Source organism: Micropterus salmoides, unplaced genomic scaffold (assembly GCF_014851395.1).
Source record: "Micropterus salmoides isolate LMB-PRFRI ecotype aquatic unplaced genomic scaffold, ASM1485139v1 Ms_hic_scaffold_15, whole genome shotgun sequence".
Classification (NCBI taxonomy): Eukaryota; Metazoa; Chordata; class Actinopteri; order Centrarchiformes; family Centrarchidae; genus Micropterus; species Micropterus salmoides.
This window is the reverse complement of record NW_024040596.1, coordinates 5,606,407-5,629,075: the sequence shown is the minus strand read 5'-3', so window position 1 is coordinate 5,629,075 and position 22,669 is coordinate 5,606,407. Positions and strand designations below refer to the sequence as shown.

Below are 22,669 nucleotides of genomic sequence, written 5' to 3'. Positions count from 1 at the left end.
GCATGTTGGAAGTGGAAGGTGAAGCAGTGCCAGAAATCCTTACTCAGCTTCTTCACACACAAACACAGAGCTTGAGCTCTACATTAAAACAGACCTGCCGATCTATTTCTGGAGTCCTCTGATCACCTGTCTGTCTCATACACACGGACACCAAAAAGACACACATGTGCACGTGCAGTCACACACATGCAGACACTGGCAGCCATGTTGGTTACCTCTCCTGGGCTGCTGGAGATGGTGACCCCGTTCTCACTGGGGATGTTACTGGAACTGTTGTTGGGGGAGCTGGGACCTGAGCCTGGTGCACTGTTGCATACAGACTCTGAAACATAGAAATTACATTTATCTAACATGCTGCCCTGGGCCAATCAAAAAAAAAAAAATAGTTATTCCTTGTCCTAATTTTGCCATAAGCCCACTGGGGCTGGTTAGATTTTTTATATTCAAAACCCATTCACTGATGTTCCAAATATGGGGTAGAATATTTATCTAAACTTGTCTCTCAAAGGTCTAGGAAAATCTGATTCTGCACATTTTTATCACGATACCAAATTAAAACAAAAGTCGGGTAACAAGAGTGCTCACCTGCCACGTCTAGGGAACGCTTCTTGGCCGTATTGATGGGACCATCTTTCCTTCGAAGCAGAGGGCTGCTGCGGCGCTCAGTCACTTTCTGTTTTAGCCGGGAACGAAGCTTCAAGTTGGGCTCAGAGGCTAAAAAGACAGAGAGAAACACGGACAATATGGAGGATTTACTCAAAAAACTGAGAATTTTCAGTTTAAACCAAACTTAAAAGCAACGGAGACTTTCATTTACATTTGAAGAAACACTAATGAAAATTCAAAAAATTGTTGTCAATGTGTTTTTGTCATGAAATGTGGCTTATCCCATCCCATTAAACAAATGTGTAGCAGATAACTAAGTAGACAAAGATAAACAATGGCAGGACAAGGCAAGTATTTCACTTCCAAATGGGACACCCATTCTAAAGTTATTAATGTGTTACGCCCCAAAAACGCCGATTAAATCAGAAAATTACAGCTCCTATATAAGCTGTTGCTCTGGCGCTTCAGGGTAGATTGCTGGGCCACATAAGTAGGAGCTTGTTAGGGGGTATGTAGTGGGGTTAATGAGCTAGTCCCTATAGACCACACTGTATGTGTTGGCCGACAGATTCGAGAGCTGATGTTGGCCATCATCATGCGACAGTGGGAAGCGCTGGAACAAGAGGGAACGCAGCCAACTGCCATCTTTCTTGACCCCATGCTTAATGATGCTGCCTCCACACTCTGCTAATGAACACTGTTTGTTTACAGACACTTTCAATTACAAAAAACTGCCAGGGCCTTCATGTGTGTTGCATGTGTATGGGTATCTGCGTGAACGGTTCTATATTTCTTGGGATTCTGCCATCAAATGGATGCTGTGTGCTACATTGGCTAGTGCTACATTGGGGCAGGAGAAGAGGCAAGCGTTCACTATATACTGGTAATCTTGTCAGGTCAGGATAGGGCTGGACCTTTTCTGGCAAAACTTGCTTTGGTGCGTCTCTGCCAGACTGCCCCAGACACGGGCAGCTTTATTCTCTCCTCTACTGGCTTCCTTCCGTTCAATTAGTTGAAGCTGGATGGTTGACCATTGGTTGACCCTATGCTCGCCCCATGACCTTGTATCAAACAGACCGTGCTACGTTCATTAGCCTCAGAGAAGGAGCTTTCTGTTACAGCCAAGTGAAAGCAATTGAAATTTCTTTGTGTACTGTAGCAATTTATTGTTAATAAAAAATCCTTTGGCCCTTACTTCCGGTAGCCTTGAATGCTACTTAAAGGTAAGCTACACAAAGTTTTAATGTACTCATTTTACCTGCGGGGATGAGATGACCTACAGTGAATCTATAATGTCTTAAGTACATTTTCAAATGCACTTTCAATTTTAAGGGGAACATGCGGCTGAACTTATGAAACTCAATTATTTAAAATAGAACTTCTTCTAAGTGGAGGGCAATCTTCCGAAGTCTTTGTTAAGAGGGATGGGTCAGGATAAAATGCTATGCATTAGCTGGACAGGACGAGACATTAGGAGAAGGAAAGATCATGAGAATGGGAGCATAGTGAATTGAAGGTCAATTTTGTCTATACCACAGGGAACTGTGGTAGTTTGACATTTTGGTATTACGACAATCATTCCCATAACTATTCTAATACGACATAAAAAACTATTATTATTTTCTGATATGTTACATGAATATTAACGTTTGCACTTGCACCCAAGCATTCAACATCATTGATCTGATTCTGCAGATGCTTTGAACATCGCCATATAATAACCCTATAGTTTTGTTAATGATGAGAAGAGTTAATGAACCATGGTGCTCAGAATTAGATTAGATCCTAACTATGCTTATTATAGTAAGACTAGCTCTAATAAGACCCATGGTGTTGAAATTGCCACCATCAAAAGTGGACACAATTATCACTTGCTATGTACATAAACAAACATTTGACATATCCGTTGTTATGCTTTCAACATATAAACCAGGTGTCACAGGAAACATTGCTACCCATGACAGTGGGCTCCAAAGGTGACAGAAACTGTGAACAATCTGGTAGGAAGTCAGGAGAGGAGAGAGAAGGCACACAAAGATGGTGGAATGAAGGAGGTGGGTGGTCAAGGTTGTATTAGCGCATCCTGAGTCATTAAGAAATGGACTGATAAAAGGAGGAGTGGAGAGAGAGTGAGAAATGCTAGACAGAAGAATAAATGGAAGGTTAGAGGGAGGTTAGGAAGACAGTAAAGGAGAAAGAGAAGGAGGGTGAAGGAGGGTGAAGAAGGGGTGTGTGTTTGCTGGGCATGGGTCACCACAACAGGGGTGTTCGCCTCAGGACACAGTGACTTTGAAGGGTGTTAATGCCGACTGGGCAAAAGCACACCAGTGTGCACACGTGCGAACACACTCGCTGCAGAGGGCCCAGACTGGTTTTATTGCTGATGCTCGCATTTTGCTTTAGCCCTTTCTCCCTCCTAACCTCCATCAATCTCCTCCCCTCTCTCCCTTCCTCTAAATGCCCACTTCTCTCTTTCTCCTGGCATTACTTCCTCTGCCCTTCATTGCTGAACCTTTCTCCCTAGTTTTTTCCCCTACGCAAATGTGCACACCATGAACCAACTATTGGCAAATGTGGAAATGGTGCCAGTATATATATAAGTTTTTCAGATTTCCTGGCACATTCACTGTAACTTCCCAACTTCCCGAAATAACTACAACATGATGCAGATTTGTTAAACATATGAATTCATGCTTTGTCAGGTCTGCCAGCAAGACAGCAGGACAACATCTTCTAAAATGTTTGTTTTCTGAAGGGAGTTTGGATCGATCAGGGCTATGCTATGGTAACTTGGTCACAGTAAAGTACAATGATAGCTGGAACAAAGTTACAGGCACATTTTTTCTGAACTCACCAGGTATTTCAACCTCCTCGCTTTCTGTTCTCCAAGTAATGTCCAGTTTTGTCCGGTTTTTATATAAATATGAAGTCGTAGTCCGACAGAGCTAACGACGCTAACAACACCACTGGAACCGGAATCTAGCTGCCGAGAAGCTCCAGTGAAGATAAATCAACGTTGAAATCCCAAAAACTAAAGTAAAAAGCTAATTTAATAAAAGCAGTTAACTCCGAGCTCCTCCCGCGAGTAAACGGCGTAGTTGTCAGAGCAGAATCCGACTGACTACGGTTGTTTATTTGTCCAATGGTTGCAGCGCTTCTCCCTGCTCCTCTCCCCCAAGTTTAGCAGCTCTCAGCCGGCCAGCAGATTTTCAATCCCCCGCTCTGCCCGGCCCTCGCCACACAACACTCTGAAGCCTTGGTGACGTTCGGACAATCTCAACACTGATAGGCTATCGCGACTCAGCGTCATGCGACTTCTTAGCTTGAGTTTAAATATTCAACTTGCCTTTGCGTTGCCTTCGCGCTGCCCGACAGGAAATCGCGGCTCTACAAGTCTTTGCATTGACTTTTTATGTAAACTCACTCCCCCCTCGAGCGCTCGCTGCGCTTTTGGTCTGAAAGCACCATTAGAGAAAACTAGGGTTTGCAAAAGGCATCAAATATTTTACAAATCTATTTAAAGATGGAGCCCTTCAGACTTTTGAAGAGCTCTCCACCCAGTGCATGCTACCAGGCAATCACTTTTTAAAAAATACCCCCAGATTAGGCACTTTATCATCTCAGAACAATATGACCACCTACAATCAATAAGGGAACTGCCTCTAGATAAACTTGTGTGTGACAAGTAAAGATAAAGATAAACCAATAAAGATAATGATAAAAAAAAAAAATGTATAAAACCTGTAAAGCCTCTTTCTCTACCTATCTGATGACATATCAATACCAGATTAAACGTCTCTATAAGTGGTGCTTAATATTTCAATAGGGAGTGAAGGAGCAAACTGGTACTCTGAAACAAAACATATTGATCAGAGGCTCATCTGTTTTGTCAGATGGGATTCCCGGGCAGCAACAGTCATAGAGGTAGACTGAGGGAAGCCGTGCTGCTCTTCTAAGGAAGGGAAGAAAGAGATTTATTGAAATCAATAGAGTAGTTTGCTGAAGCTCATCAATGGAGCTTCCCAGAATTGTCACATGTTGATGATGCATTAGATGGATAAGCTAGAAGGACATACTGTAGGTAGACAGATAGATAGACAGATCTCATTTACATATTTTCTAGAAACATCAAAGCAAATAAACCAAGTGATGTTACAACTAATGAGGCCTTCTTATGGAGCTGACATTGAGATTGTTAAAGTCAGTGGCGTCCATCGTTGGCTGCTGTGACACCCAACAGTGTGAGTTCAAAGCAAATGAATGGGTTTGAGAATAGATGGACAAAACACCCGGCTTTTACCATTAAGTTTGGTTTAGTTAAATATCTGGAGGTGGTTACAGTCCACCTACAAGTCCAACAATTGCTGGGGATTCAAGTGTTTGACGACGACAACAACAAGGAAGTAATCTCCAATGACATCAGAGCAGATAGGTCTAATCTTGGTTGGTGGATTTAAAAGCAGGATGGAACAGAGACTACCGTCGTAAAAGGCATTATGTTGTAATGTTCCTAAGTGAGACACGTACCCACTATGTCACTCACTGACCTCTATGCTGAATAGGACAATGTAAAGCTAAGTACTGGATTAAAGTAAGAACATGGAAGTGTTGGATATGGTTCTGGCTTTAAATATTCAATGCAGTGTGGTATGGGAATGTGAGTGTGTGAAAGAGTGGGGGAGAAAGGGGGTCAGGTCATGACAAGTCTGTGTCTGTCGGGCCTAATAGACTTCCTGCCGCAGCATTCAAAGTGGCCCTCTGTGTTCTCAGAGCCATTATCACAAAGCCTCTCAGACTTGGACAATGATCCCCTGTTGTAATATACTGTATGCCCAGCCTCGCTTCTTCATGTATGTTTATAACTTACACGCATACATTGCAAAAATGGGTCACCACAGGCAAAAACGTCATGTGTGACAGCTCCAGTCGTCACAGCGGCGCACAACTGTGGTGACCACTGTCACTCACTTCCTCTTGAACACAGTTCATGTCTCTGTCTGCCTGTCTAATCTGATCTGTCTGCTCACTGTTGACACAACAGTTCCTCCAACAGCCGTGCCAAATGTGCGCACATGTCAGTATTCTCTGTCTGTCTCTCCTCATGACTGGCACAAAGACAAACAACACTACTTTCAAATCTCAAACTCCTTTTCTCCTGAAAATATGTCCTTTTCTTTACATATGCACAATGATACGTTTGTACTATAGTGCCCATTGTACTTTGTCTCAGTATGCACTGTGAAAGTTTTTCTGAATAAGTTGAAACTTGCTGTCTCAGGTTCTGTGCCAGGATAAATCATCCCTGCTTCCAGCTCACAGCAGGTGGGCAGGGGTGCAGAGAACACAGAGCTTGGCCTCCAGCTGTGAAAGCAGGCAGCGATACTGCCAAAGCAGCTGCTGACACTAAGTGAACAATCACAGCTTGGCCATACTTGACATGGATGGAAGGACGAACAAATAACAGTCTGATGTATCCAAAAGGCAGGAACTGTGGTTTTTACGTGCTTCCTAGGATACTTCTAGGACAGGAGTGGTCAAGGGCTTTTTTTTGTCTATGAAGGAGTGTGCCTGATGTGTTAGTCAATATCTGTATGTGTGATTTAAGGTTCTTTCACACATACATTGATTGGTCCGAACTTTCAGTCTTTCAAACTTCCATTTCATCCAAACAAGAATTACAGCCAAACCTGGTGGTCTCTCTCCAGACCAAACCGGACCATGGTTCAGTTTGTTTCCAAACTGTTTTTTTTTTTTTTTCTGGATGGTTCGGTCTTGATGACAGGAAGTTCACAGTCTGAAATAGTAGAATAGCCAATTGGCTTTTAAAGAAACACATTTCTGAATCAAAAATTCTATACCTGATGATGAAGCAAAAGGCTGAAGAGAAATAAGAAAGTAATTTCAGGCTCAAATCCTTGAATATTTCTACTTTCCGTCAATGTAAGACCATCAAACCAGGAAAAATTAGGACTATTTAGGACTTTTTTCGTAGCTGGGACCAGCGGAAAACACAACCCCCAGTAAAACTGTTTTTTGTACAGACTAGAAACAAGATGTTCTGTTGGATTTTGGTGGCTTTTGGTACCTTTAACAGAGCTAACTAGTTTATCCTGTTTCAAGTCTTCAAGCCAAGCTAGGCTGCTGACTCCAACTATACATTTACTGCACAGACATGAAAGTGGTGGAATCAAACTATCATCCATCTAACTCTCAGCAAGTAAACAAACTAGCATATTTGTCAAATTATTAACTATTGCTTTAACACAACTTCTAGTGTGGTTGCGCTCTCATTTACATTAGAACGATTCAGAAGACCCTCATGAAATAATCTGTGATAATAATATTTTAGGGGCTCTTTTTAATCCTCCAGTGGCTGACTCCTGGTGAACGTAACTGACTGAAACCTAATAGGCCATTTCAATTGCTAATGCGAGGAAAAGGGAGATTGGGGCTCCCCTCTAGACACGCAATGGGTGGCTGGTTTTAAGAGGTGGAGGAATATGAATGTCAGAAAGTAACAATACCTCAGTCAAACCTTGGCACCATTCTGTACCTGTTTTACGGAGAGGGAAGTCATCTTTTGAGTCGTATGTGCCCAGCATTGGGTGGTTGTACGCTGACAATGCTGTTTGGGGTGGAGAGCTCTGGTCCAGAGAGCTGTGCTGGGTTTTTCTACGAAAAAACAGATTAAAAGAATACATCAGTATAACACGCAATATATCAGGTTAGGTCCTGCTCACGTATGCTTGCCAAGCTTACTATATTCCTACTGTACCTGACTTTCCACACAAACACACACACGGTGTAGTGACAAAGACAGTTTCCATCTCCCTCCCCAAGGTCAACATTTTTAAATAGATGCAGCAGAGTGTGGACAACAATGTGGGTGGAATGGAGAAAGAGACAAAGAATAGAGAGAAGGGACTGAGACTGAAAGCTGAACGCATCCTCGGCTTGTCTTTTTCACCTTAAGACAGCAAAGAGGCTGATGCGTGCTTTCCATCTGAAAGGTGGGTAAAAAAATTCACAGAGACAGGGGTGAAAAATGCGAGAGGTGCAGGATGAGAGGAGGCTGAAAAGTGAATAAATCTATGAAAGAATAGAGGAGAAAGCAAACAGGTAGGAGACTAAAGAGATAAGAGATATTCTGATGTGGTGACAGTGATAGAGAACCATTTTCCTCACTGATGGCAGACTCTTTACACTGTTCTATCATCTCCTGTCTTGGCAGACATGTGTGACTGCTTAAAGCCTCTTCAAATATTTAAAGCACAGGAGAGGAGCCATTGTCTTTTCTCTATGCCCACTTCAAACACACCTCAAAGAGAGCCAGCTGTCAATCACTGACTACACGTATCGACAGAAAAAAGCTTCGTTCCTTCAAGATTTTCTCCGTAGTTTCACTCAAGAGGCAACTGGCGAGCTCTCTCAGAGATGTTGATGTTGGTAGCAGGGAGACCCACGCAGCAGGGGTCCACAGCACCGTAAAGTTTGCCATGATTGCAAAGCCACGATGATGATGAGGGACTTTAATGTCGCTCCTCACTGTGGATTTTATGTTTGATATTTCCCCAGTGTGGCAATTACTTAAAAAAAGGCAACATAGAAATGAAAGAAAACAGCAGAGGCTTATAATTGATCGCTTGGAAATATGAGAATTCATCTGTGTCGAACGTTTTTCTTTAAACCAGAAAATGCAAAAAAATAAAATCATAAAATAACATTTAAAGATCACTAGAAGACAGAATTTTGTCATTTCCATTTCTTTAAAATGTTGCCGCGGTGTAGAAGCTTGCATTTTGTTTTTTGACTTTACCAAATACCAAATGTGATAAGGATGCTTGCTATAGAAAGGATGCACATTTCTAATTTCAGGCAGAGGAATGTGTGCCTGTCTATTTCTCACACCCCTGAACAAAACTTGAATTTTGATTTAATATCGCATAAATTCCTCATTAGTGTACAACCATTCACATCACAAGCTGTAAGTGGTTTAGTAGTAGTGGACTGTGACACTCACCCATACCAAAAGCGCGGGTCGCTGGGCAGACAGTGATTTAGGTTTCGCTGAGCCAGGGCTTTCTTCTTGTTCAGGACAAACTCCTGCAGTCGCATCTTAACCTCCGTACTGGCAATTGCACCTGACAGAGAAAGAGAGACAGTATTGTTTGTTTGTTTGGCAGTGCCTCTATTGTACTGCACTTCCTGTCTGATCTGACACCAACATGAAGATTATAACACCATCCATCCATACTTTCGACAGATAACAGGTTTCGAGCTACTTAAAGAGTGTACAATCTTGCATCAGAGGTTCACTGAAATTCCACGGAGACAACAGAAGTGCTATGTAACTCGCCTCGAAGGCGAACATCATGTCTCTCCTCAATTACCACCTTCCGTTCGTAGCTACAAAGAAATTGTCCAGGGAGGGAGATGCGGAAAAGTGAGGAACTGAGTGAGGAGTGCAATGAAAAAGGCCAAAAAAAGGTGTTTTGAGAATATAGGAGAAACAGTGGAGGTGTGTTTTTCTATGAATGTGACAGTGGGAGTGATAACAGGTAATGTGTCATGCTAGATAGAGAAAGTGGTAAATATAGTAGGTGAAAGTGACAACAGCTAATATACGCTCTCTAAATCATTGTGCAGCTGGAAGAGCTGACATCCCAATATGTCGGTTTTGCCACTGAAGTAAATTGGCTTTTATGGGACTGCCTTCAGTGCAATTTATTGCAGTACTTAACAAAGCTTCCTCTGTTTACAACCCAACACTCTTTCCATAGACGTCAAACTAAGGCTCACTTTGCCTGGCAGAGAATGGTTAAGGAAAGGGACTTTACTGGCAGAAATCATGGCCCAAATGTGGGTCCACCATTAACTATATTCAGAAGATTTTGTGCCGACATGTTTGATAAAAAAAATCACCCCACAGCCTGCACCTAACAAAACCCTGCATCAGAGCATTTTACAGCCATACCAACAATAATCATTCTAAAACACAGTTTTAATTATCTGGTAAACTTTAGACATGAATTCTCTAGGAAATATCTCTGTCATCATTTTTGATTTGATTTTAACAATAGGAACTTAATAACTACTAAAACTATTAATACTAATGTACAAGCACTGAGTTAACAATAGTTTGGTTTTATTTCCTTTAACATTCAAATGTATCCAGCCATTTTAAAAAATATAATCAGGCCATTTACAAAATGTACACTGTGAGTAGTTGCACATGACGGACAACATGGTAATGCAAAGTAGCTGTGACTCAAGTCTTTAATGCCACCTTCTACTTATGCAGTATAAAACCCTTACAGGGACAAGTAAAGCAATAGGCTTGACACAGCTCAAAGAACAGTCACAAACATCTCCTCCTGCCAGAAAAATATGCAATTGTGTCTAAACTCATTTGACTACTAAAATCTAGAGAGCTTTGTTTGTCAGTCCAGAGAGCACTTTGCAGCAGGATCTGCATGACTCCTGACAGTAAAGGTCCCATCAGTGCTCTCAAATCCTAACAACAATCCTAACATTACAGAATAACTGTGGTTTCATAGGTTTTGCCAGCAGTTCTATCGGTCATGTTAACTTTTATACCCTAATATCATTGCTGGCATTTGGGAATGTGGCAACATTGTTAAAAAGTAGTAGAAAAAAAAACAAGCAGTCAGACGATCAGGCAGATTTTAAACAAATCCCCAGCATAGAACTTATTTGAAAGATAAAACAAAAGGTGAACCTTGAAATTATTACCCTAACTTTTCCATTGTAAACACCAATCACAGATTTCAGATCGACTTCCTAAACCATCTATGACTTGAGGAGGGAGCGATTATTACAAACATTTCGGGTGCGCTTTTGATTTCACCTCTAAATAAAGTGGTTTAGATGATCTGGCTCAACTGTTGGCTTGTTTCCTGCCTGCCTGATTGTCTGACAGCATGTGTTTCTGAATTTGCTGTAGAAATGTCACCGTGTTCCCAGATCTCAGCAAGTAGTTTGGTGCGTATATTTTCAGATACAATGATGGCCAAAGCAACAAAAATAAGACTTGAGTTGCAACAAAATTGTGCTTTAGAAGGAAATAATAATACATGGATGAAGTCAGGGTGCAGTGAATTGCCAGGTAAAATTTTATTGCCACATTGTGTGCCACTCAAGTGCTTCTCTCGCTTAGTCTTGGCCATCTTATTCTGATATTCCCTGCGGTAAAGGTGCGAGGTCAGGCTGTTCTGACTGCTGGACAAGGACAGGTGCTGTGACAGAAGGTCTACAGGGCCATGTCTTTCTTACACCTGCTGTGACAACATGACAGTGCGCCTGCACAGTTACAGCAGATGTTGGCAACGTTCAGGAGAGGGAGAGTGACTATATGCTACGTCAAACATGACAGCATTATTTAGAGCTTGTTCATGACAGGAGTACAAACCCATTAACACTCATAACTGAACGCAGGCATCTCACTTTTATATTTTACTCAGTAAAAATTCCTCTACTGTACTAATGCACTTTGGCAACTCTGGTTTTTTGAAAGCGGTTGCTACTTACTCTCCTGTCCCCTGTCCTTGTTTTTGAGCTGCTGGAGTTTGTATTCCCGCTGCTGCTTCTCAAGCTCCTGCTCATGACGCTGCTGCTCCATCTTCCTCTGGTGCTCCAAAAGCTCCTGTTGGTGCTTGAGCGCCAGTAAATCCTGTTGGTGCTGGTGGAGAGAGAGGCAAGACTATTGAAGAAAGAAAAAGTACAGGGAGACGGTGGGTAAAGGACACTACATAGGGTGGGCAAAAAATAATGATGTTGTTTTGACAAGGTGCAGCCAAGGCCTACTGTAAAGAATCAATGATTTATACATTAGCTATTCTAAAATCCAATAATGAGTGCCAGATTGGAGAGCACTGCATTGGAGAGAGTAATTTTCATGCCAGACTGATCGTCCTCATTGGCTGATTTTGTGGTTGTGGCAACACCAGTGAGGCTTTTTTGCAAAGTGAGTGCATACAAAATTCACACACACACACACACACACACACACACACACACACACACACACACACTTTATTGGGGCCAAGGTTCCCATGGAGATGACCAGATCAAATTACACCACCATACTCCCATCACTTAAGTGTACACATGCTTCCTCCTGTCCTTCACGAGGTGCATTTCTGCTGAGTACTGTCCTACAGTAGCTGTTTCCAAGGAAGGGCTCCCTACTCATCCCTCATCCCCACACACGAGAGGAGAGGGGAGGAGAGGAGACGACTCACCTTGATATGTTCCTGCAGCTGGACTTCATGTTGTCGGGACAGCTGTTCATGCTGCCTCTGGAACTCAGCGATCAGTTGCTGTCTCTGAAACTGCTGCTTGTGTTTGAGAACGACCAGCTCCTGCTGCAGCTGCTGCTCCTGGTGGTCTGAAGGAGATTTTTAAGACATTATCGTTCAGAGCGTCTGGGGCGAAGGGTGCGTTTGTATCAAAAGCCATGAGGCAACATTTAACCACAAGACATGACAAGCAGAGATCATCCCCACTTACTGATGACTGGCCCACGGCCTGGCTCAGAGGACGCGGGACAAGCTGTGGAGGTGGGCGGTCTAGGGTGTGGTTGGGGAACCAGGCCGAAGGAAGGCTGCTGGTGGTGGTGGTGGTGGTCCACTACACGCAGGTCCATGGGAAGGATGGCTGTGGTGGTGGTGGGCGCCTGCATGGGCAGTGCTGCAGTGCTCACGTCCACTGGAGGAGGAGGCCAGAAAGGCGGTGGGGAAGGAGAGCGAGGATGAAAGAGTGGGGGAAAGACACACATAAAGATGGAGTTTGTTTAGAAATCAAGTATTTACAATGCAGATTTCTAGACTCAAATCACTGTGTGAAGTTGCATATCCCAGGCTAAAACTTGCTGCAAAACTGCAAAAAACATACTCTAACAGGTCAACACACACACAAACGTAGTCCAATCTTTTTATATAAAACACACAAACAAATTTAAATACATACAAAAAGGAAGACTTGCAGAATATGTCTGCTTTCCACTGTTAATACTCTATATGTAAAGATCACCATCTTAGCCCCAAAATATGCCTCTGTGTACAACATGTACGACTCTGTGCGTGTGTCTGTGCCGTGAAGATTTTGACCCCAGCAGCAGATTTGTCTCAGAGGGTTTTGGAATTCAGCTTGGCAGGAAATAAATTTAATTCTTACTAGTGTTGAGTTGGAGATCCTCAACACGGCTAAAAGCCCAGTCTCCCAGGGGAGTTATTAAAGAAAAAGACTTAATTCATGTAATTTTCTTCTCAGAATATCTGTTTATAGTACAAGTCCAAAATGTTTAATACCCTTTGACAGCAGCCAAAATACCCTGTTCTCTCTGATCCACGTCCAAGACACATGCGCATGTGTTACATCAGCAGTCTTGACTGTTGCACTGAGCGTTACACTTCATATTGGTTGTGGTTGCTTGTAGTTGTTGGCAAACTAGGGACTTAAGCCTGTTTTAGAGTTGTACACATTGGGTAAGAGCATTAGCAAACCACTAAAAAACACAAAATGTGTCTGTGGTTAAGACAGGTGGAGATCGTCAGAGTGTGTGCTGTGGTGGGAGCAAAGTGTATAGGACGCCTCCATAATTGTTTACTGTTAACTGTTTACATACATCCCTACAAACATCATTCCCAGAGAAGCCCTTTGCACACACAGATTTTCTGTATACAAATGACAAAACAGACAAACACACACACGCACACATACTTATACGAGTAGAATGATGAAACATGGCAGCAGAGAGCAAAAACAATCCCCCTGCAACATGAGTTTTGCAGCAGGGATTTGCTGACACGCATATAGACTTGCTGTGTGTGTTTGTGTAGGTGTGTTTCCACTTTGACTGTGTACATGTGAGTAGTAACACTACATGTATTGCTTATTGCAAGTGCAATGCTGACAGTGTGCTTTATGTGTGTGTGTGTGTGTATCTTCTACAAAAAAAGCTAAAGTTGTGTCTGATGTTAAAGGAGGATGGAGGGGTGGATTCCCAGGGCCATCACACATCTGAGAGGATGTACACAATACGCCCAAAATTCACACACTCTCAGCATCTGTCACAATCAAACACACAGGGTTAGACATTTCATTCTAACACAAAAAGGTCACTGGTATGAGTCATGTCAGGCAAGACACTGAAGCCTCCCTTGCACACTTAAAAAAGTCAAAGTGCCTGATGACTGTTCGTGTTGCATTCCTTATGTTACATTCAATCTGCATCATTTTTTCTGCTTTATCTGAATAATCCGGGGAAGTAGTACAGCACTGTAGAGCTGTTGAAACATGGATACTAAGAACAAACACAGGATAAGCAATATCCCTGCATCAACATTGTTGACATGCAAAAACCAGAGTATTAGTGCAATCAGATTATTTCTCCAAAACAAGCAAACAACACTGCAGCTTACACACAAACAGTAGTATAACCCAGCAACACAACACTAGGGAAACAAGATAAAATGCTAACAAAATCTAAAAAAACACTTTAAAGCCTTCATATGTAACTAGAATATGTCTATGGCATGATTTAAATACTTAAGCCCCCCCGTTTGGCGTGACAAACTCAAGCAACCAGATCAATTTGAGATTTGTGCTTGATATCTGAACTCAAAATCAAATCCTCCTGTGTATCATTCAGTCTTTTCTGATCAATATCTGCTCCGTAGAGAACCAGCTTGCACCATGCCAAGCCCTCTGCCAGTTATCAATACCCTAAAACCAGTGGAGAACATCTCTGACCTATCACGGATGTCCTGGCATCCCCAGTGACCAATGAGGTGGTGATGGAGTCGCAGTTACTTGCTGAGATAGCCAATGACATCTTTGGTACTGGGCAGGTTTTCAGTGCGGGAGGAAACTTAACACCACCCAACGGGACAGAAGGGGGAAAAGAAAGGGTGTGGCCAGGCCAGACATGCTGGTGCTTCACTGGTGTGTGTGTGTAATTATATCACTATACTTGTAAGGACTTATTTGAAAGCTGGACATTAGAATTTTTGCTTGGACACTTAAGTTGAAAAGATGAAAGAGCAAGGCTTAAGCCAAGGGTGAGAGTTGGATTTATAGAGTCAACAGCAATCCAGCTCACGTGTCGTGATGATAATCTAAACATACACTGACTGTTTGTGATGCGGATAAAAGCCAGCTGCTTTTATCAACATTTATTTTGCAGTTTTATAAATTTTTAAGGTCAGGCATGTGCTGACGAGGGGCCATGTGCGTGTTAAAATGATTCCTGGATCTCTGACATTTGTCACGTCCAGATCATTAAGCATACAGAAAGGGAGCCACACTAGAAAACGCCACTGTTTTTCATTCTCGCTCTCAACAGCCTGAGCCCATCATGCGTGTCATCCAAACAGTCTTTCCCCTTCCACCTCACATATGCTATGCACACACATGCCGGTCAACTGTTTACACACATATTTAATAAGCAGTAAACATCAGGGACGGACAAACAAAACTTTTTGTTGGGTCAGTGCACTTCAATGTGCCACTCCATACATTGAGACCAATTCAGAGGGACCTCGGCGCCAGTTTCTCAGTAAACATGCTATAGGCTTCAAAAAGGCTGTTTGTTTTCACAGACAAATTGGGCTCCCAGCACCAAAATGACAAAAAAAACCAAAAAACACTTCCACGCAACAACAAATCAACAAACACTAACAAATCGCATGCAAGGCCCGAGTAAAGTCTGCTTCCTTGAACAGTGGCTTGTAATTGAGAAAGATTTAAACAGTAAGCTACATAATAAAAACATATCAAACACAAACAATTACAAAGAGGGTAAAAGATAATGAAGTGTCATGATTCAAACATGATGACAAACAGGTCAGATTGAGTGTCTCTGTCAGCTAAAGACACCTAAACTACTGTGTGCCTTTGTGTCTGTGACAAGAGGTGGTCTGAGCACATGAAATTGCAGTCTTAACCTCATGCCAAAACAGTTACCAAAATTGTCACCTGATCTGAATAAACCAACTAAGCTGTAGCACTACACGCACCAAGATGGGGTCAGTTTTAACTGGAGCCATGAATTAAACAGGCACAAGAAGTACAAAAACATAAGCTTACGCTTGACAAAAAATGGAACTGCACCTGCGCTACAAAATTTTATTTTCTGGCATACATTTGTATTGTTTTTCCATTTGCAGTATAATGTAAGCTATGTATAATAGGGCTGCAACTAATGGTTATTTTCTTTCTGTTGATTATTTTCTCAATTAATCTATAAGTTGTTTCGTCTATAAAATGTCAAAAATAATACAAAAATGGTACAAAATGTCGATCAGTGTTTCCCAAAGCCCAAGGTGATTTAAAATGTTTTGTTTTGTCCAAAAACATTCAGTTTACTGTCACAGAGAAGTAATGAAACCAGAGCACACAAGAAGCTGGAATCAGATAATTTTTCTTGAGTCAAAACAATTTATCAATCATCAAAAATAGTTGGTACTTAATTTAATAGTTGACAATCAATTATTCGATTAATCATTGCAGCTCTAGTGCATAAAGGGGACAGCAACCGTGCCCAAACCCTGTTTCTCCATGGGGACCAATTAAGTAAATTAAAATCTCCAATTTCTATCTATATGTTTTATTCTGTTAACATTGCTGATCGCTTACAGACCAGTGAGCAATGGCCGGCTGCAAGGCTGAATGAAGTAAGGCAGAAAAAAAACCTAATTACCGCCACTTATCCTCAAGCTGAGGGGCTACAAGTGCAGGTGGCACAGAGGGAGAGAGATGAGAGGAAGAGGGAGGTGGTGTAAACACTGCTCAGACCAGATACTCAGAGGTGAACCACACTGCATAGCAAATTAACACTGTACTAAGTGAGAGCTACCGCCATCTGCAGACTGCACTACACACAGAGGTATTTAGGAACTTGAACCTTTTGATAACCTTGATGTATTTATGTGTTAACAGTATGGCTTGTTTTTAAATTCAAAGTCAAAAAGAGCCTTTGGATCAAATGTTTTAGAGTGTAGATTTCTTTCAGACTATGCAAAAGTGGTGTATGACATGAGACATGGAGATACATGATTCTTCAAAATTAACATTTATCAAAACCCACTGTTGTTACTTGATTAGGTATATTCTTTCTAAACTTTACAGGGCTGCAACTGAGATCCCAGATCCCAATTGGTTAGCCAGTTCTGCTCTGGATAATTTAAAGGATGTTTTAAAGTGCTGTCACAAGGTTTGATAGCACACAGGAAACACATCTGTGTCACATCTGACTGACAGTTCTCTGTCAAGCTGACAAAGGCTCTGCAGGATCACAGTACTGTTACAGTTGTACCATGCAATCGCCAGAAGCGAGTTTACAGTAAACAAAGCTTTGTGAACGGCAGCAGACTAACAGGGCAACATACAGCACCCAGTAGGGTGCAGGCACCTGTGAAGTAATTAGCCCAGCTTACGAGGATGGCTCGCTGGGAATGTGGCATGGGGTAATGGTGCTCAGCCAACGAGAGGAGAGGTGGATGCACATGCTGACTCACCCGACGGCACCGGACACGATAGGCAAACATTCCTGCTGCAGGCATGGCCGAGCAGGTCACAATACAGGCTGACATTTTACAGTGAGTGGCACAGAGAGACTACAAAGACTACAGAGACTACAGAGAGTAAACTGCACAAAATCATATCCTTGCCTCATTGTCACGTGAAAAATTTAAATCCCATTGTTCTGTGACTGACAACTAGGTCTATAAATGTATACAGTAGGTTCTAAATGTGCAGCAGTTAAAGGACCATTAAAGCTATGAAGGACCATTAAAGCTATGAGGGGCGGAAGTAAGATAAACTCTGTTGATTTCCAGACGGGAAATTGTGTTTACTTTGAGAAATCCCATGGAGTTGTGAGGTTTTTTCCTGCTACAGGCAAGATTATGTGAAATCTGGCTGAACTGAATAAAAACACTGACACAAACACGGCTGGTGAAATGTCAGCCTATGCCTAGTCTTCTCTGTCCCTCATCTATTCCTCCATCACTCTCTTTCTCTGACCCCCCCCCCACCTCGCTCCACCAGTGATCAGGCTAAGATCGTGGATCACACAGAGGAAGTTATTTATAGAGCAGGATTCCCAAGGGAGCTCCTCGCCCCACCGGGCAGCTATGCACTCAGACAAAACCCCATGCATGTTTACTCATAGTTTATGCGACACACTCATTTAAAATTCTAAAATAGTCAGCAAATGTCAACACAGAGTGTGTGATAAAAGGCTATGAACACAAAAATACATACAAAGTGACACCAGCGAAACGTTGCAGATTAAGAATGAATAATAATTGCTGACATAGTGTTACCCAGCCGTGAGCCCCAGACACGCACGCACGCACGCACGCACGCACGCACGCACGCACGCACGCACGCACAGGTGTTAGCATAGGAGGGAGGCAAACGCCATGGCGACTGGTGGGATTGTGGCCAGCGGTTAATTGGACAGGGGAGGAGGGGTAGGGCTAGAGATGGAGGAAAGTCCAATGACAGTGGGCAACCAGTTCAACACATGCATGTGCAGCCAATGCTTTACTGTCAAGTCTGGGATGGGTGTGTACACATGTTGATATACTGTATGTCACTGCAGGTCCCTGGAGCATGGTAGTTTGTTGTACTGTACGTCACTGCCTCTTTGTTTTCCTCCTTCTCTCATGACAGCTAGTCAGTGTTCACAGACTGACTCCACTGGGTAAAGCAATCAAACAGCAACTTATCACGTTTTTTTTTTTTTAGGGACGTTGTGTTCTCAGATGGGTATGCAGAGATAAACAACACCATAACTGGTCTTTTGCATCTAGCCTATCCACCAGCTCTGTGATTTTAAACCTTAACCGTGCTGAAGCGATACAGACATAAAGTGCAGAAGCCACACGTAAACTGAGACAGAGAGACGTGCAGCAACACAGTCACACCAACCAAAATAGAAACAAAACTCTTATCATTACATGATGCAAGAACAGAAAATGTAATCAAGCACGGAAATCTAATCCAGAAAAGAAAAGTTTTTACTCTTACGTGTGCCGAGCAATCAACACTGAAAATGTGTTCTGCAAAACTGATTCTTGCAATGAAATCCCCCATTGTGTTTAAAAACACAAACTTTCATACATATCGCCGTTCACACACGCACACACACGCACACACAATAGGCTGTGGGGAGGAACAGACGCAGCCGCTGCCATCTGCTCCATTCAGTTGTCGGCTGCACCGACTGGTGCTGAGCAAGAGTCTCCATACATCAGTACCATTCAATAAACAGTGCCACTACCCAAAGTTGCACACCCACAAGGCGGATGTCCACACGAACACGCACGCTCTCCTCAAGTGAACACACACAAAAATATATCCGTATGGCTCAATGAGTTCATATAAACACATGCGTGCGTTGGGTATCACACACACACCAAACTGAACATACTACAACAATGTACAATTAAATAAACCAATCCTTTGCTGACCAAAACAAACCACACAATAAATTACAAACCAGCTCAAACTGAATTTCAAACAGCACATCCACACACGCTCTCCAAACAAACAGTGATCTGTGCATAACACCAAGAGCTCTTACCCATCAGCTGTGCTGTGCTGTCCGGTAGTCGTGTGTTTGCGTGTGTGTGTTTAGTGTACAGTATCTGAGAGAGAGAAAGTGTGTTTGTAGCTGAAAAGTGGGACTCCTAACAGAGCTGTAAAGTCCAGTGTAGCGCAAAAATACAGCAGTCCCACCTGGTTTTCGTTGTGAGAACGGATCTCTCTCCCTCCCTGTCTTTCACGCTCTCTGTCTCTAACTCCACGGCTTCTCTCTGTTGCTCTCACTGACGTGCTTTGCTCTGCCCTCGGGCTGCCACTCTCTCTCCCTCCCTCTGCTCCTCTGGTCCCCTCCCACTCGCTCTTTCTCAGTCTAAGTCTCTCTCTCTCTCTCTCTCTCTCTCTGTGTGACATCAGAGGGCAGTCTCAGGCATGTTGAGCATTTTATGGGAGTCTCTCCCATTGCCTGCAGAGAGGCAGAGGGCGTCAGATTGTGACCACATTCTCATTTCACTAAACAAATGCTGCGCTTTTTATGAACCACCTCTGAATTAGTTTTTTTACTTTTTTTTAACTGAACAGAGCTCAATGTTGCTGCTGTTGCTCACATTTCTTAATGTGTATTACAAACACACATTTCTGGATTCTCTTAAAACCCTCCTACAAGGTTCAAGTTTCATTTATTCAAGTTTGACAAGTCAAGGTGCAGCAGCATAAAAATCAGCTTTAAAGAATGAATCCCGAAATGGGTGAAGCACAACAGCGACCAACACCATAAACTAAAGCATGAAATTAAGGGCATAAAGCTTAAAATAAATAAGATAATTTATAAAACAATTTAAAAGGGAAGTTCATGTTTTGGTTCTAATCGTGGGCACTATGTATTCCCTGTGCCAACAAAGCGAGTAAGTGGGTGTTGAGGCTGCAGGCAGGAAACCGTACAGCAGCCCAACAGAACAGAAGTTGGCTTGATGATAATGGTTGCAGCTTGGCCTTGCAACTGGAACACTTTACAACCACTGAAGACACACACACACGTCAGAAATATCCATCTCTGTCCACGGCACACACAGCGGATGCTGTTTACAGCTGGGGCTTGGTATTCAATCTCAATACTTCAAGCAATTTTTGCTTGGAAGCTTTGTCGGTTCTTCTTTACATTTTTAAACTAAATATTTCATGATCTAAGTCATAACTTTGTAAATTATAAATTGTGCCTCTGAATTGTGAGGAGTATTACAAAAGGAGGTTGTGACGGGAGAAAGGAAGACTAAAATGACCATAAAGCAAGTATCTAGGGAGCTGCATGCAAGCAACATTTAAAATTATAAAAGCAAAACGTAATTCTTAGAAAGAAACTGAGAACAACAAACAGAGAGAGAGAGATGCTGACTCAGAGTAGAGACAGATTTATATATGGAGTCCTAAAATATGTTTTAAGGTTTGGACTGAATGATAATGAGGAGCAATTAAGGCAGCTGAAGTACCGCCGATTAAGTGGCATCAGTGTCCGCTAACGACAAGTCCTCCTCTGAGGGCGACTCCTGTCTTATTTCTTTCCGTCATATCAAGGGGCAGTTTGATTCTCAGCCAATAGTAGCAAATGGAAACAGGCAGGATGGGACTGACTGCAGTATGAATAGTTGTTTACTTGTTGAATGTGAAATTGTATAAAAATTACCACATTTGGGTTAGTCCTCATTTACAAAAGTGGCTACTTTACAATCCTTATAACAGATGTGACAGGATACCAGCGGTGAATTGAAGCTGATGGTGCTGGCAGCAAAGACTTAAATGGCGCTCTGCAGCACAACGTGGGGCAGTTGCAAAAGTTTAATTTATCACACACAGAAGCGATAACCAGTAGTGATTGTTTGGATTTCAATGGAAAACAGAAGTATGGAATATAAAAATGACACACCCAGAAGCTAAAGGCAGAATGTACGTGTGAACAAGGCATCTAAAGCACAGTAAAAGGACAGCATAGTGGTGTGTCCTCTCATCAGCAACAGACACCACAACAACAACTGCACATGGACAGAACAATGCACATTTACTTTCATGTGACACTGATCAATACACTAAAATTATGCACAACGCAATCACCCCAAAGCAAGTAATCAACAATCAAGTATCTCCCGTTGAAATACCATATATTTAGACACTACACACCCGCACAGGTGTTTTGACTTATTCTGACTAACAAGACCTCTATTCAGGTTGAAGATGATGAATGATGCAATGTCAATAAACTGTATGACTAATAAGAAGGATTAAAGTGTAATTTGACCCACCCTATTAGGTAAAACAAAAGCTCAGTGAAAACAGTTCTATGGGTGTGTATACATGTGTTGAGTCTGTAAGGTGGGAAAAGAGACTTATTTATAATTATTTATTTACCGGACACTTCATTTGGTACACCTGTTCAATTGCATGTTAACCAAAAGAGCTAATCAGCCAATCACATGGCAGCAACTCACTGCATTTAGACATGTAGACGTGGTCAAGACAACTTCCCGAAGTTCAAACCGAGCATCAGAATGGGGAAGAAAGGGGATTTAAGTGACTTTGAACGTAGCATAGTTGTTGGTGCTGTCAGAGGAGGATGGGCAGACTGGTTCAAGATGACATAAAGGCAACAGTAACTCTAATAACCACTCGTTACAACCTAGGTAACACCATCTCCACCAGACTGCAGAGCAGCTTTTCCCACCAAGCGATCAGACTCTTAAACTCTAATTCATCCTCAGCACTGCTCCATTGATTATAGTTTATTTCTGTTTACCATTTTTATAATTGCTTCTGTATTAATGTATATTGTCTACTATGTGCCTTTGGTGTGAGAGACCCAGGTTCAATCCCCCACTGCGACCCATCCACCATTGTGTCCCTGAGCAAGACACTTAACCCCTAGTTGCTCCAGAGGCGTGCAACCTCAATTGTAAGTCGCTTTAGATAAAAGCGTCAGCTAAATGAATAAATGTAAATGTAAATGTACTATGTAGCAGAAGGGAGTTACAAAACTCAATTTAATTATATGGCCTGTTATATTGTGACAATAAATGTACACACCCACCTACCTACCTATCTTCTGATGGCTACTTCCAGCAGGATAAAGCACCATCTCACAAAGCTTAAATCATCTTAAACTGGTTTCTTGAACATGACAATGAGTTCACTGTACTCCAACGGTCTCCATAGTCATCAGATCTCAATCCACTAGAGCACCTGGGATGTGGTGGAACGGGAGATTCACTTCGTGAATGTGCAGCCAACAAATCTGCAGCAACTGCAATCATGTCAATATGGACCAAAGTCTCTGAGGAATGTTTTCAACACCTTGTTGAAAGTTCTCAAGGCAGTTCAATACTAGCAAGGTGTACCTAATAAAGTGGCCGGTGAGTGTAGATTCAGTCCAAGTCAGACAACATGAGGCACAGTGTTATTCACTTTCTATGGAAGCCACTCCTTCCTCTGTGATGCTTTCACTTAC

The 22,669-nt window shown here is 42.3% G+C and overlaps 1 protein-coding gene across 5 annotated transcripts in view; it reads right to left on the bottom strand.

Annotated features, from left to right (window-relative positions):
* The window catches only part of hdac4 (histone deacetylase 4), a 131,984-nt gene that overhangs the window by 37,804 nt on the left and 71,511 nt on the right, over positions 1-22,669 (bottom strand). For 2 of the 5 annotated variants that reach the window (XM_038720111.1, XM_038720114.1), the window contains 7 exons: positions 12,136-12,333; positions 11,868-12,013; positions 11,155-11,326; positions 8,627-8,747; positions 7,160-7,278; positions 586-714; positions 216-322 (listed from right to left, as the gene is read on the bottom strand). In XM_038720111.1, coding sequence (XP_038576039.1) covers positions 216-322; positions 586-714; positions 7,160-7,278; positions 8,627-8,747; positions 11,155-11,326; positions 11,868-12,013; positions 12,136-12,333 — 992 coding nt within the window. The other 3 variants (XM_038720115.1, XM_038720112.1, XM_038720113.1) reach the window with 3 other exon arrangements.